The 14404-nt window shown below is 43.3% G+C and overlaps 1 protein-coding gene across 1 annotated transcript; it reads left to right on the top strand.

Moving 5' to 3' along the window:
• The first annotated feature begins 12151 nt into the window (after positions 1-12151).
• On the top strand, positions 12152-13887 carry LOC309792201 (elongation factor 1-alpha 1-like). Its single transcript, XM_082601614.1, is given in 2 exon segments — positions 12152-13397; positions 13400-13887. Coding segments are annotated over 2 exon segments (1386 nt in total). The 5' UTR covers positions 12152-12202; the 3' UTR covers positions 13591-13887.
• The last annotated feature ends 517 nt before the right edge of the window (positions 13888-14404 follow it).

Raw genomic sequence — 14404 nt, 5'->3', positions numbered from 1 at the left:
CCTGCTCTGCTCTGTATTGAAGTGGGGGTGACCCATGCAAACTACACTTCCCAAGCTTCCCTGCCAACTGGCTCCTGGGAAAATCTGGCTGATGGAAGGTACTGGCAGAACACTAAAGGTTAGGAGGAATGGAAAAGCCAGCGTTCTTTCCCCTCTCCCTGCTTTGGGCAGCGTCTGTAGCATTAATGAATCTCCTCTATGGTCTGAGACCCCACTGATCTGACTCTCTTCCAAGTTCCCTGCTCCGACTGTTCCTAAACTCTCATGAACACCACTGTGGCCCTTTTGTCTCTCCAGCCTCAGGGAGGGTCACAGCTTCCTGCTGTTGCTCTTCTCTGGGTTATCTCACCACCACCACCCCCCACCATTTACCCACACAGCTTTTCCAACATCTTTGTAACTAATTCCCTGGATAAATTCCTTCCATTGTGTTACCCGGCATGGGTTCTATTTTTCTTCCTGGACCCCGACTGATGACACAGGAGCGAACAGCATGTAGATGGTGTTAAAAGCCATGGGACTAAATGAGATCATCTGGAGATGTGCACAGATAGAGAAGAACCATGGCCCTGGGTCGGCCTGCTCGCATAGTCTTTCTTTGTAGATGAACCACTACCAGATTCACTCTTCAGCACTGGTCACAGGACTGGATTTTCGTTTTGGCAGTTGTTTAGCAGAGAACACAATGTTTAACGGCCAGGGGAAAAAAATCCCCATGAGGCTTGATAGAGAGCTCATTTTCGAGCACATTAATAAGCATGTTCAAGTATCCACTTCTACCAGGTCATTAACAACATATGAACTGTTTTTAAAACTGAAAAAAAGTAATTGGGAGGAAGAGTAAGAACTATTTGAATATTCAGGAAATATCTGTGTTTCCAATGGGAAAATATCAGCAAACAAAGCAGCAATTCTCCTACTTGTAGCCTTGTCCTGGGATCATTGAAAGCAGGATTTTACCTCTTTAGTTACATTCTGCTTAGGTAAATACCAGAGTAAGCTGGCATGTCCTCTGCCCAGACCAATTTCAAGGAAAAACAGTAAAGTTGGTACAAAATGTAGGTGGATTTGGCTCCATGTCAAACCCAGAACTTGGGGATTATGAAAAGTTTCCTTTTCTGATAACCTCGTATCTCAGTCCTTTCCTTTTTTAATTTTTTAGTATCTGTCACTCTTCTTTTTTGCATTTAGTTCACTTTTTCATCTGTAAAATAAAGATGATAACATACACCGTATGCCTTGTGGGAATTCAGTGAGGCACATTCAATGAGGTGATGCACCTAGAACAATATCTGGCATCTGGTAGGACCTCAATACAGGATCATTTATTCATTCCTTCACCAGCTGTTTCCTGGATACTCACTGTGTACCAGGTACACAGTTCCAGCCCTGAGAATACAGGAGTCAACAAAACAACATCCTGGTTCTCAAGTAACTTACATTCTAGTGGGAAGAGACAGACCATGGATATGTAATGTATCAACAAGAAAGTGACATTTGAGGTGGGGGGGGGAAGGTGAGGAGGGTTTGAGCCATGATAGGTGGGGTAGGAGGCCTGGGGAATGGGCAACATTCCAGACCAAAGGAACAGTAAATGCCAAGACCTTGAGTATAGCCAAGGAGCAAGTGAGCTAGAAACTAGAGTGATGGGCAGTCAGTGAAAGATCCACAGGCCAGACGGTATATGGATGGCCTTGTAGCTTTGTAATGGCCTTGGAGAGTTGTAGGATTTTGAGCCAAGGAGTGACATTAACTCACCTATGCTTACAATTTGCTCTCAAACCTCAGCACGCATCGGAATCACCAGGAGCACTTTTTAAAACACAGATTTCTGGACCCTACCTCCAGAGTTTCTGATTCTAGAGGTGAAGAGAACCCAAGAATTTGCCTTTTCAACAACTTTCCCAGCAAGGACCCCACTTTGAGAACCACTGCTTCAAAAGGATTGCTTTGATTATTGTGTTGAGAATAGATTGGTTGTGGGTGATGGATGTAGGCAAAAACACAAGCAGGAAGACTAGCGAGGCTGTTGCAGTCCTCCAGGAGAGAGATAACCACGGTGGATGGCAGTGGTGAGAAGTGATGTATTCTGGAGAGCCAAGGTGGCTGCAAAGTCTGGAAATCCAAGTGAATATATAATAAATGGTTTATTGACATTATATTATAACACCTGATCACATTATATGATTCATGCTCCCAGACTTTATGGCCACCCCATGTTTTGAAGGTGTAGTCAACAGAAATTGCTAACAAAGCCTGGGTGATGGTCTTCTACCAGATGGCCGCAAGCTCCTGACTCTTCCCTTCTTAGGATATCAGGAATCACGGTCATGATCCATTCCCCAATCAACCCCACTCCTTTCTTTTCACTACTATAACCTTCAACATATACCTTGTTCCAGCCTTGTGTTACATACCTGCTTTTTCCTTCAGCTCTCTGTGTGGGGGGCCTAGATCAGGTTTGATTCATTTTGCGGCTTCCCACCCACCCTGAGCACCTAGCCCAGTTCCTAGCATTGGATGATGGATGAATGCCCATATCATCAGATCTCTTACTAGCTCTTACTCAATTCCTCCCTGAAATTTAGTAAGGCCCCATATGTCTGGGACATTCAGCCAAACCAAACCAAAGCAAGTAATCTATATCACATCAAAAATCTAAACAGAATCCAAGCAACTAGGTATTCACAGATATTTGTTAAGACCCTGGGCTTGAACGTCCCCCACTTAAAACACAGAATGTGCTCTTGATGGGTTAATGGTTTTCTTGCAGATATATTTTATCATCTTGTAGATAAATATTTAGCATTTATACAGGGAGTTGATTAGTGTTTTCTTGCTTTGTTCTCTCAATATTTCCGTTATTGTGCCATATAATCACCAAGCTGGATCTATGCTGTCCTGAGATCAAAAACTACCCTTTTTATGACCCCCTCTCCCATTTATGCGAAGGAGGCTGGGCTGTAAACACGGTATGAAAGAAAATTCTTATATGCCATCTTGATTGCTAACATCTGTTCAAACTTCCATTCATAAATTTAAAATTCAGCCTTCTACAGTCATCTGTTTTCTTGCAACAATCCGAAAAGAAGAAAAGCCCAAGGCAGATGTGCAGGTGGGAGAGAAGGTTCTGCCTGGCTTGGCCACCTTTTCTGAGTTTTGCTTTGCTTTCTTTTACCTCCCCAGCAGAGGAAGGCATGACTTTCCTTCCTTCAGGGAGGGATTTCAGTCCCTGTGTCAGTTTCCTGCTGCACTGGGAGAAGGCTTAAGGAGATGGCCAGCATCTTCTTTCTCTCCCCACTCCTCTTTTTAGTTCATTTAATCATGTTAACCTTATCTTCCGGACAATTTGTAAAAAACTGTGTTTATTTATTTATTTAAGCTGTGTGGCTTGTAGAATCTTAGTTCCCCGACCAGGGATCAATTGAACCTGCACCCTCGGCAGTGAAAGCATGGAGTCCCAACCACTGGACAGCCAGGGAATTCCCTAAAAAATTTTTTTGTTCATTTTATCATTGCCTTCTAGTGCACTCTCTGTCTCTCCTTGTCTCTGTCTGTCTGTCTGTCTGTCTGTTTCTCTCTCTCTCTCTTTCACACACACACACACACACACACACACACTAGGAGTGGAGTGTCCATTTTATGAACAAGAAATCATCTTACTGACTTGCTTAATCAGGACTGCCTGGCAATCTTGGCAGAAGCTGGAGAACTGGAACCCACTGCTTGCCTGCATCATAGGCGATTTTGTAGCTTGCTGGGCCACTGGGCCTCTCACTGGGAATTTTTCTGAGGATGACTTTGGCATGGTGAATGGATATGATTTGGCCGCTGCAGGACCCAGATGCCATGGCCCTTTTTTATTTTGTTCTTGGCACTGTCATCTGTGTCTAAGGGACTGGGCTGCTTCTAAAGCTGCTTGGCTTTATTCCAACGGTGCTGTTGCAGCAACTGTGAAATGCCTTCGAAAGCTGACATGACATTTTGGGGGCCTGCTGGGCTACAGTACTCTCTCAAATGCAACCTAGCCTGGGACTCACTTTTAGCTTTATATAATTAACTTTTTCTAGTTTATCTTGAGAAATAAGTCCTCAGCAAACCACATGCAAAGTCCATTTCACATTCTAATGTCCCTCTCTGAAAACCTCAGCAGTATGAGCAAGGATCCACCCATCCCAAACCCTAGTTTAACAGCCCTGTACGTAAGCTGGTGGTTTGTGGGATCATCTTGCTGGGTTCTATGTACTCATTTTCTTTCTACTCTGACATTGCTTTTATATATAACTCATGACTGATCTCACTGTACGACCTGGAATAAATCATTCAACCATTCTGACAACTTCTTGAAATGCCACGAGAGTAGACAAAGACTTGCCTCCCTTGGGCTTGCTGGTGTGTGGATCACTGGGGTGATGTTTGTGAGTGTGAGGAAGGGCTAGGCCGGCATGGTTGACACACAAATTTTCAACTTGCAAAGTTACCCATAATTCTGAACAGCTGTTGTCACCCCATCAGAGGCATCTCAGCCACTAGTTTCACCAGGCCCCACACGCTGTCAACAGAAGCCTCAAGCAGTTTCTGCTCTCAGAATCCCTGCCCTGTCCCTTTCTTCCACTCCCTGGATTCCTCTGGGCTCTAGATTGAGACATATCCAGAGACAGGGTCGCAAGCCTTACCTCACAGCTTAGTGTCAGGGTGTAAAAGGGTCTGGAGCAGAGATGGAAAATGCCTGGCTTTGGGACCTCTCTTCCTGCTTCTCCATTCATGGAAGACATCATTAATTGACACTGGTATCCTTTCCTGCTAAGGCCAATCTCAGAATTCTTCTCCAGACAGTGGTCTGAGTTCTGTGCAGCCACAGTCATTGATTGGAATTGAGTTGGGAGATAAAACCTATTCACTATCCTTTGCCCAGCGGGACACTGGTCTGGAGGCCATAGTTGCTCTGAATCAGCTATGTTGTTAAAAAAGTTTGGTCTATTTAAATAGGTTGGCCCGGGAACCAAACCTAATTTGCAGTATTGTTTTGGTCGGAAATGCATTCAACTTGAAATACTAGCTTACAAGTGAACTTTTGGAAAGCAACTCGTGCATAAATGTACCAGCAACTCCTGTACTTTGGTTATGTGGTGGTAAGAGCAGCTACAAGGGTTGAGGTTAAGAGCGTGGACTGCATGGTTCTAACCCTGTCCCTACCTCTTACTGGCTGTGTGACTTTACACAACTGAACCTCTCTGTGGCTCAATTCCTTCAACTATAAAATGAGGAAAGTAATAGGATTACCCTCCTCATAGGATTATTATGAGGATTAAAGGTGTATTATTTGGGGCTCCCCTGGTGGCGCAGTGGTTGAGAGTCCGCCTGCTGATGCAGGGGACACGGGTTCGTGCCCCGGTCCGGGAAGATCCCACATACCATGGGGCGGCTGGGCCCTTGGGCCATGGCCACTGAGCCTGCGCATCCGGAGCCTGTGCTCCACAACAGGAGAGGCCACAACAGTGAGAGGCCCGCATACCACAAAAAAAAAAAAAAGTATTATTTGTAAAGCCCTTAGAATAGTGCCTAGCATACAGAAGGTACAATATAAGAGTACATGAATTAAAATAAATGCCATGTTCTGATCTGAACTGGGAGGCTATATCTGTTTCCTTTTATTCTCTCTATGAAACAAAAAAAATGAGATGATCACAAATTTTGTAGTTGTATAAATGAGGTGCTATTGGTATCTATTAATAATTTATTTAACACTTTACAAATGTATTAACTCATTTAGTACTCCCAATAACTTTCTGTGGCAGGGCATTAGTTCCAATTTTACAGGTGAGATAACTGAAACGTTTCTATATGGTATTAAATGGACTGGTACAGTCAGACACACCCTTAGGCACCTCTCAGAAACATGCAGCCGAGGTGATGACCCTATGCCAGAGACAAGGAGATACTTCAGGGACTTTGTCCAAACGTCTTCTGTAACATTAACATGTCCCAGAGGATAAAAATGTGGGTTATTCAAAGTTGTATACACTGACCCCATTGATGCTTTCCCCCTAATTCTGTTATTTAAATTTTGCTTAAAAATTATCTTTTACTACCACAGAAAAAGGGCATAGACATTGCTGTATACTAGAAAATAAAGACATGCAAAAATAAGAGAATAAAAATGTATTCCCACCACTCAATGAGTACTAGTACTAAGGTTAGTATTTATCCTTCTAGAACTTGACTTGTATTTCTCTTTTTTCCGCAAAATCAGATCACATGATGCTTACCACTGTTCTAATTACCTGCTTTTTTTTTTCTTTTCTGGTCAATGATGTCCATTTTTCCATTTCAACACATTTCATCTCATCTAATAATAAACCATATTTACATTACCCAATCATCTCCAAAATGTGCTTTGTTGCTGTTTATCCAAATTTGAATCTCATCCAAGACCGTGTTTGCATCTGCTCGTCATGTCCCATAAACCTCTTTTAATCTATCCCTGTTTTCATGGCACAGATTCTTTGAAGAGACTGGGCCAGTTGTCCTGCATCCTTGACCTTTTTTTTTTTTTTTAATTTGGAAACAATCGTAAATTTACAGAAAAGTTACAGTACAAATAATTTGTATTTTTTTTCTGAAGTATCTGAGAGTGAGTTGCTGACATGATGCCCCATCACATCCAAACATTTATGTGTATATTTCCTATAAAAAAAAATTCTCCTACATAACCACAATACCCCCATCAAATCAGGAAATTAACACTGATCCATCACTACCATCTAATCTTCAGACCCCCTTCAAGTTTCTTTAATTACCCCAGTAAAGCCTTTCAGATGAAGGATTCAGTCTGGAATAACGTGTGGAGTTTTTGTGTCGCATCTCTTTAGTCTCCTTTGATATGGAACATTTTTCAATCTTTCCTTGGCTTTCATGACCTTGACATTGGTGGAGATTGGAGGCTAGTTATTTTGTATAATGTCCCTCCACTTAGATTTGTCTGATGTGTCTTCATGATTAGATTCAGGCTATGTATCTTGGGCAGAAATATCACAGAACTGATGTTGCATTCTTCTCACTACATCCCATCAGGTGTCCTAAGATTTAGGTTTGTCCCATTACTGATGCTGTTAACAATAAGCATTAATGCAGTGTCTGCCACCCAGGCATCTTTCTCTTTGTAATTAGTCAGTATCTAATGGGGAGGCACTTTAAGACTAGGGAAATATCTCATTATCCTATTACTTTTTTTCTTTTTTTAAAATAAATTTATTATTTATTTTTGGCTGTGTTGGGTCTTCGTTGCTGCGTGTGGGCTTTCTCTAGTTGCAGCGAGTGGGGGCTACTCTTCCTTGTGGTGCATGGGATTGTCATTGTGGTGGCTTCTCTTGTTGTGGAGCACGGGCTCCAGGCACGCGGGCTTCAGTAGTTGTGGCTCATGGGCTCTGGCAGGAAGGCTTCAGTAGCTGTGGCGTGCGGGCTCTAGGGCGCAGGCTCAGTAGTTGTGGTGCACGGGCTTAGTTGCTCCGCGGCATGTGAGATCTTCCCACACCAGGGCTCGAACCTGTGTCCCCTGCATTGGCAGGCAGATTCTTAACCACTGCGCCACCATGGAAGCCCCTCATTATCCTGTTTCTTATCATACCTTCAATTTGTTATTTATTTATGTCAGTATAGGTTCATGAATTCCTCTTTTATTTAATGGGTCATAATCTATAACTATCTTTATTTTCATGCTTATTATTGTTCCATATTTGCCTAGTGGGAGTCCCTTCAAGCTGGCTTCTGTGTCTTTTTGATGTGACGTGTCTCTCAATTCTTTGATCACTTTTTAACTTTCTGGTACAAAAAGAGGTTTCAGGGTTACCTTGTACTTTTCCTAGCCCAGCTCTGGCATCAGCCTTTTATCCAAGGATCCCTGGTGTCTTTTAGTGGAGAATAGTGTTTAGAAACCAAAATCTAGGTACTTAGGATGCTCACTGATATTGGAGTATCACTACTCCTAGATCCTCTCAGTGCACAGAGCTAGGGAATGTGTATTTGTGCATGTACACATTTACATTTTTTATCTATCATCTATCTATCTATCTATCTATCATCTATTTATCTGTTTTTCCTCTATATATCTGTCTTGAAAACTATGTGTTCACACCATCATCTCCAACTCTAATCCAGCACCACAGGGTTCACTCTAGTCTTCCCTTTTCCATATTTGTAATGTCCTTCTCCAACCATGAGGCATCTAGCTTTCCTTGTCCTTAATACATTTTCTTATTTAATCAACCCACCTCTGTGTAACCAGTCTCTCATCTGTCCTCCTTGTACCTCTTGGGCTCCATGTGGATGTCCTCTTCACCCAGCTCCAGCCCTGCCACTTCACACCACCTCGCCCTTCTGTCTGGGCATCCTCCTCACCCCACTGGGGCTCCAACCCCGTCCCAGCCTCCCCTCCACCCCTGCAATGTGGACATCTTCCTCACTCTGCTCAGGCTTTAATGTCTTACACTGGGTTGCACCTCTGTGGGGAAGAGACATCCTTCTCACCTTGTTCTGGCCATGACACCCCACACAGGGTCACCCTCCCACATGGAGACTTGCCTCACCCCACTCAGCCTTCAACTCCTTACACGGGCAGCTCATCGACATAAATGCCCTCTTCACCCTTCCCAGGCCAGACTACCCTGTGCTAGGCTTAAGCCCCTGTGTGGGTACCCTCCTCCTTCCACTCAGACACTAGCACCCTCCTCTGGGCCACCACAGCTTACCATCCCCCTGGGCCCTAAACACACACACATACACACTTTACTTGCTCAGCTCTATCTAATGGCTGTTGCATAAATTGTTCGGGAAGGAGACAGGAAGGGAAAGAAGAGAAGGAAGAGGGGCCACAATTGACACTGGAGGAAGAGAATACTGTAGTATCATCCTCTCCCACCAATGATCAAGACCCCAGATCCACACCTTTATTACTGGCTGGATAAGAAAGTGTTTAGTAGTAATTCCACAAATACCATGGGTTTCTTTCCTGTGGATATTTTTTGAGAGAGAGAGAGAGAGCCAGGAAAAGATTTCTATTGTTCTTTTCCAATGAATTTGGTGAAGAGTGATGCCAGTTTGCTAATAATTAGCAGGGAACTGATTAGTTTGCAAGGGAACCCATAACAAGGTACCACAGACTGGGTGGTTTAAAAAACAGGCATTATTTTCTCACTGTTCTGGAGACTAGGATTTCAAGATCAAGGTGTCCGCAGGGCTGGTTTCTTTGGAGGCCTCTTTCTTTGGCTTAGAAATGGCCGTCTTCTCCCCATGTCTTCACTTTGTCTTCCTTTTGTTTATCTGTCCTAATTGCTTCTTGCAATAAGAACACCAGATATATTGGATTAGGGCCCACCCTAATGACTTCCTTTTAACTTAATTACTTCTTTAAAGATTCTATCTCCAAATACAGTTACATTCTGAGGCACTGGGGATTAGGAAGAAATTCAAGGGGACACAATTGAGTCTACAATAGGAACATACTCCCATAGGCTAAAAGTCTTATGTAAGGCTAAAAGTGGCCAGAGTGCCTTATGCAATACAGATTTTTAAGACTTCCTTATCTGAATGACTGACCTCTCTGTAAAAGCTTATTCTTTCTTATCCTTTCCCATCAAAAATTCCTATTAACAAATCTGGGGAAAATAGTCTGAATATTTTGTTCAGCTATAGAGGACGTTTTGACCTTTGGGTTTCCTGAACAACATAAATTAAAGCCAAGGGCAACACCACCAAAAGAAGGGGAACATGTATTAAGGGGCCCATGCAAGGAAACAAAGGGCCCACAGAATGGAAGCAAAATGACTCGGTGGTTCTCGCTTATAGAGAGAGGTCTGGCTCAGGGGTCATGGGCCGGGTGCAGAGGTTGGAGACATTGGCCCATGGGATACAAAGGGTGCAGCCCAGTGTTTTTGGAGGAACTGCATTCAGGGTGAGACTGAAATAGGCGGCCAGGCTCAATGTACCATGAAGTGTCAATCCAAAGAGATCCAGGTACCAGACCACAGGACAGAAGTAGAGATAAGGAACCAGGGAAGAAGTTTTAGAGTGGAAAGTATAAAGTGGAACCTGGGGCAATTTTCTGAACCAGTGGGACATGACTAGGAGCTGTCTCTAGGTCCTCAGCAGTCTCAGCCATGGGTGAGCTTAGCCCTTACACCTGTTAGGGTAATCCAACCAAAGCATGTACTCTATGAATCAGGACTCTCTTAGAAGCAAATGGCAGAAACACTAGCTAAAATAAGCTTAAATTAAAAGGGAAGTTGTTGGTGCATGTAGCTGAAAGGGGCAAATCTAGCTTCAGGAACAACTGGATCTTGGCGTTCAAATTGTATCAGTACTTTCCAACTGATATCGGCTCAACCTTGCCTCCCTCTTTGGTTTGGCTGCATTTTTTCACCACATATGTCCTTTCTAGCACTAGGATAGATGTTTTCAAATAGATCAACTTCCACTTTCCTTTATCTGTCCAGAAGAATCCACCCTCTCTCTTCCAGCATCTGCATTACATTTTAAGGAAGACTCTAGTTCAGTTTGAGTCGTATACCCACTTCCAAACCAGTCACATGGTTAGGAAGATGGCGTACTCATTCTGGGTATGGTGGAGGGGTGGGCACAACTGTACGAAAACCATGTGGAAAGAGAGAGCAGTGGATCCCTAGAAGGGCAGCAAAGTGCTGTTGCCAGAGGAATGGAGCATGGATACATGGAAGGTGGGCCAAACCATGCATCCATTCCAGACTGCTCTGCCAAAACCAGGGGTGGACACATTTTATATGCCCAGGTCATCTTATGTCCTGAAGTAGTCTGTGTGCTAGATTATCTCTAATGTGCCCGAGAATGACCTCAGAAGACTAGGTCTGAGGACTCCTAGAGTTTCTTGCTATGGCACTGGCCTCCTTCTGAGTCAGGCGCTGTCTCTACCTGCTAAACCAACGTCCACTCTCATCCACTTTTGCTTGTCATTTTAGTGTCCACAAAGAGATCGGTAAGAGTTACCTTGACTCTAGTACATGTAGTAGGCAAAGTACATCCAGGCTTGGCCAAGCAAAGAAATGAATCTTCAGGTTTCTGGTGAGATGTCTCCTGCCGAAGAGGCCTAGTGACAGTTTCTGCCTTTAGTAGAAAACGTTATAATATACTCACAAATAAGGCAGATAATATCAGGTTGGTTCTCATTGTGTTTCCTTCATTCCATCTATCTATCTATCTATCTATCTATCTATCTATCATCATTTATCTTCTATCATCTATAACACTTATATAGCACTCACCATGTACCAGGCATCATTTTAAGTGCTTTTTACAAATACCAGCTCCTTTATTCCACATAATCTTCACATCCTAACAGTCCCCTTTGTGTCACAGTTGAGGAAAGAGTGTTTCTTCTGCAGGTTTATGAAAGTCCAAAAATTGATCCTGAACATTTGAAAGTCAAAGTAATCAATAATTAAAACTAACATGGGGCATGGGTGGGAGGGAGGTCCAAGAGGGAGGGGATATAGGTATACATATAGCTGATTCACTTCATTGTACAGCAGAAACTAACACAACATTATAAAGCAATTCTACTCCAAAAAACAAAAAAAACAAAAAACAAAAACTAACAATGAGAAACTTACTTCAGGGCACATCAAGTTTACCCTCCCTCCCCTGCCAAAAAAAATAAATGTTGAGTAAGTATTCACTGAACTATTTAGTCCTTGGGTCTTTTGAAAATTATCATTTCAGTCAGTCCTCTGAACTACCTTAATGTGATATAAATAAAAGGGATTCAATCTTCTACATATTGGATACTATGCTAAAAACATATATACTTATTTATTTGTCCTTAGTGAATGAGTCACAGTTCCTGCTCTCATGAAACTTACTCTCTAGTGAATAATAGTCAAATGTGGCAGAGACTGATCATTGTCTCCCTGTTTATTCCATCCTTCTCCTATTAGTAAAAGAATCCCCAAAAGTTTTAGCTGTGCCTATGGCTGCCAAGGTATAAACTACTTTCCCCAGCACCACTGTAACTAAATGTGGCTGTGAAATTATATTTTGGCCAATCAGGTGTGAGCAGAAGTAATACAGGCAACTCCCAGGTCAGTTGATTAAGAATCCCCTTTCTCTCTTTTCCACAACGGGTTTGCCGCCAGGATACAGGTGTCATGAAAACCGCCACTAAACCTAAGCAAAAATGGGAAAGGAGAAGACCCACATCAACATCGTTGTCATCGGACACGTAGATTCGGGGAAGTCCACCACTACTGGCCATCTGAACTACAAATGTGGTGGGATCAACAAGAGAACCACTGAAAAGTTCGAGAAGGAGGCTGCCGAGATGGGGAAGGGCTCCTTCAAGTATGCCTGGGTCTTGGACAACCTGAACGCTGAACGTGAGCGTGGTATCACCATTGATATCTCCCTATGGAAATTCGAGACCAGCAAGTACTATGTGACCATCACTGGTGCCCCAGGACACAGAGACTTCATCAAAAACATGATGACAGGCACATCCCAGGCTGACTGTGCTGTCCTGATTGTTGCTGCTGGTGTTGGAGAATTTGAAGCAGGTATTTCCAAGAATGGGCAGACCCGTGAGCATGCCCTTCTGGCCTACACTCTGGGTGTGAAACAACTAATTGTTGGAGTTAACAAAATGGATTCCACCGAGCCACCGTACAGTCAGAAGAGATACGAGGAAATTGCAAAGGAAGTCAGCACCTACATTAAGAAAATTGGCTACAACCCCAAGACAGTAGCATTTGTGCCAATTTCTGGCTGGAATGGTGACAGCATGCTGGAGCCAAGTGCTAACATGCTGTGGTTCAAGGGATGGAGAGTCACCCGTAAAGATGGCAATGCCAGTGGGACCACACTGCTTGAAGCTCTGGATTGCATCCTTCCACCAACTCGCCCAACTGACAAACCCTTGTTTTTGCCCCTCCAGGATGCCTACAAAATTGGTGGTATTGGCACTGTCCCTGTGGGTGGAGTGGAGACTGGTCTTCTCAAACCTGGCATGGTGGTCACCTTTGCTCCAGTCAATGTGACAACTGAAGTGAAGTCTGTTGAAATGCACCATGAAGCTTTGAGTGAAGCCCTTCCTGGGGACAATGTGGACTTCAATGTCAAGAACGTGTCTGTCAAAGATGTTCGTCGTGGCAATGTGGCTGGTGACAGCAAAAATGACCCACCAATGGAAGCAGCTGGCTTCACAGCTCAGGTGATTATCTTGAACCATCCAGGCCAAATCAGTGCCAGCTATGCACCTGTGCTGGATTGTCACACAGCTCACATTGCCTGCAAGTTTGCTGAGCTGAAGGAGAAGATTGACCGTCGTTCTGGGAAAAAGCTGGAAGGTGGCCCCAAATTCTTGAAATCTGCTGATGCTGCATCGTCGATATGGTTCCCGGCAAACCCATGTGTGTTGAGAGCTTCTCTGACTATCCTCCTCTGAGCCGCTTTGCTGTTCGTGACATGAGACAGACGGTCGCTGTGGGTGTCATCAAAGCAGTGGACAAGAAGGCAGCTGGAGCTGGCAAGGTCACCAAGTCTGCCCAGAAAGCTCAGAAGGCTAAATGAATATTATCCCCAATACCTGCCACCCCAGTCTTAATCAGTGGTGGAAGAACGGTCTCAGGACTGTTTGTCTCAATTGGCCATTTAAGTTTAGTAACAAAAGACTGGTTAATGATAACAATGCATCGTAAAACCTTCAGAAGGAAAGGAGAATGTGTTGTGGACCATTTGTTTTGTGTGTGGCAGTTTTAAGTTATTCGTTTTTAAAATCAGTACTTTTTAATGGAAACAACTTGACCAAAAATCTTTCACAGAATTTGAGACCCGTTAAAAAAGTTTAATGAGAAAAAAAAAGAAAAATCCCCTTTCTCTCACGTTTTTTGTCTCCCCATGGATTAGAATGTACAGATGTGGTGCTGGGGTCCAGCTTCCCCCACGGGGTAAGAACCTCACTCTAGCAGCCTATCTCAAATGGGGTTCCTGTAAGGGAAATAAACCTTACAGAAAATGATTTAAGTAACTCTTTTTTTTAAAACATCTTTATTGGAGTATAATTGCTTTACAATGGTGTGTTAGTTTCTGCTTTTAAGTAACTCTTATCTCCATTATTCCAAAGATGGTACAAAGCTATACTATTCCAGATACATAAGAGAAAGATTAATTCATTACCACAATGGATGCTTTAAAGCATTAAAGCTTAATTCTCTCAATTGGGAAGGGCTGCTTGAGGATGTTGAAGCAAGAAAATAAAAGAAACCTGCATTCCTGGGTGTCCACTTGGACTTCAGCCTCCAACCCATTTTGACTGCCTGCCCATCTCTGGACAATATGAGAGAGAAATGAATGTCAATGTTATCTGAATTTCTATGTTTTGTGG

This window comes from Mesoplodon mirus (assembly GCF_964341445.2).
Source record: "Mesoplodon mirus genome assembly, chromosome: 16".
NCBI classification, from domain to species: Eukaryota; Metazoa; Chordata; class Mammalia; order Artiodactyla; family Ziphiidae; genus Mesoplodon; species Mesoplodon mirus.
Note: the sequence above shows the minus strand (reverse complement) of the source record. Positions and strands in the feature narration are given on the sequence as shown.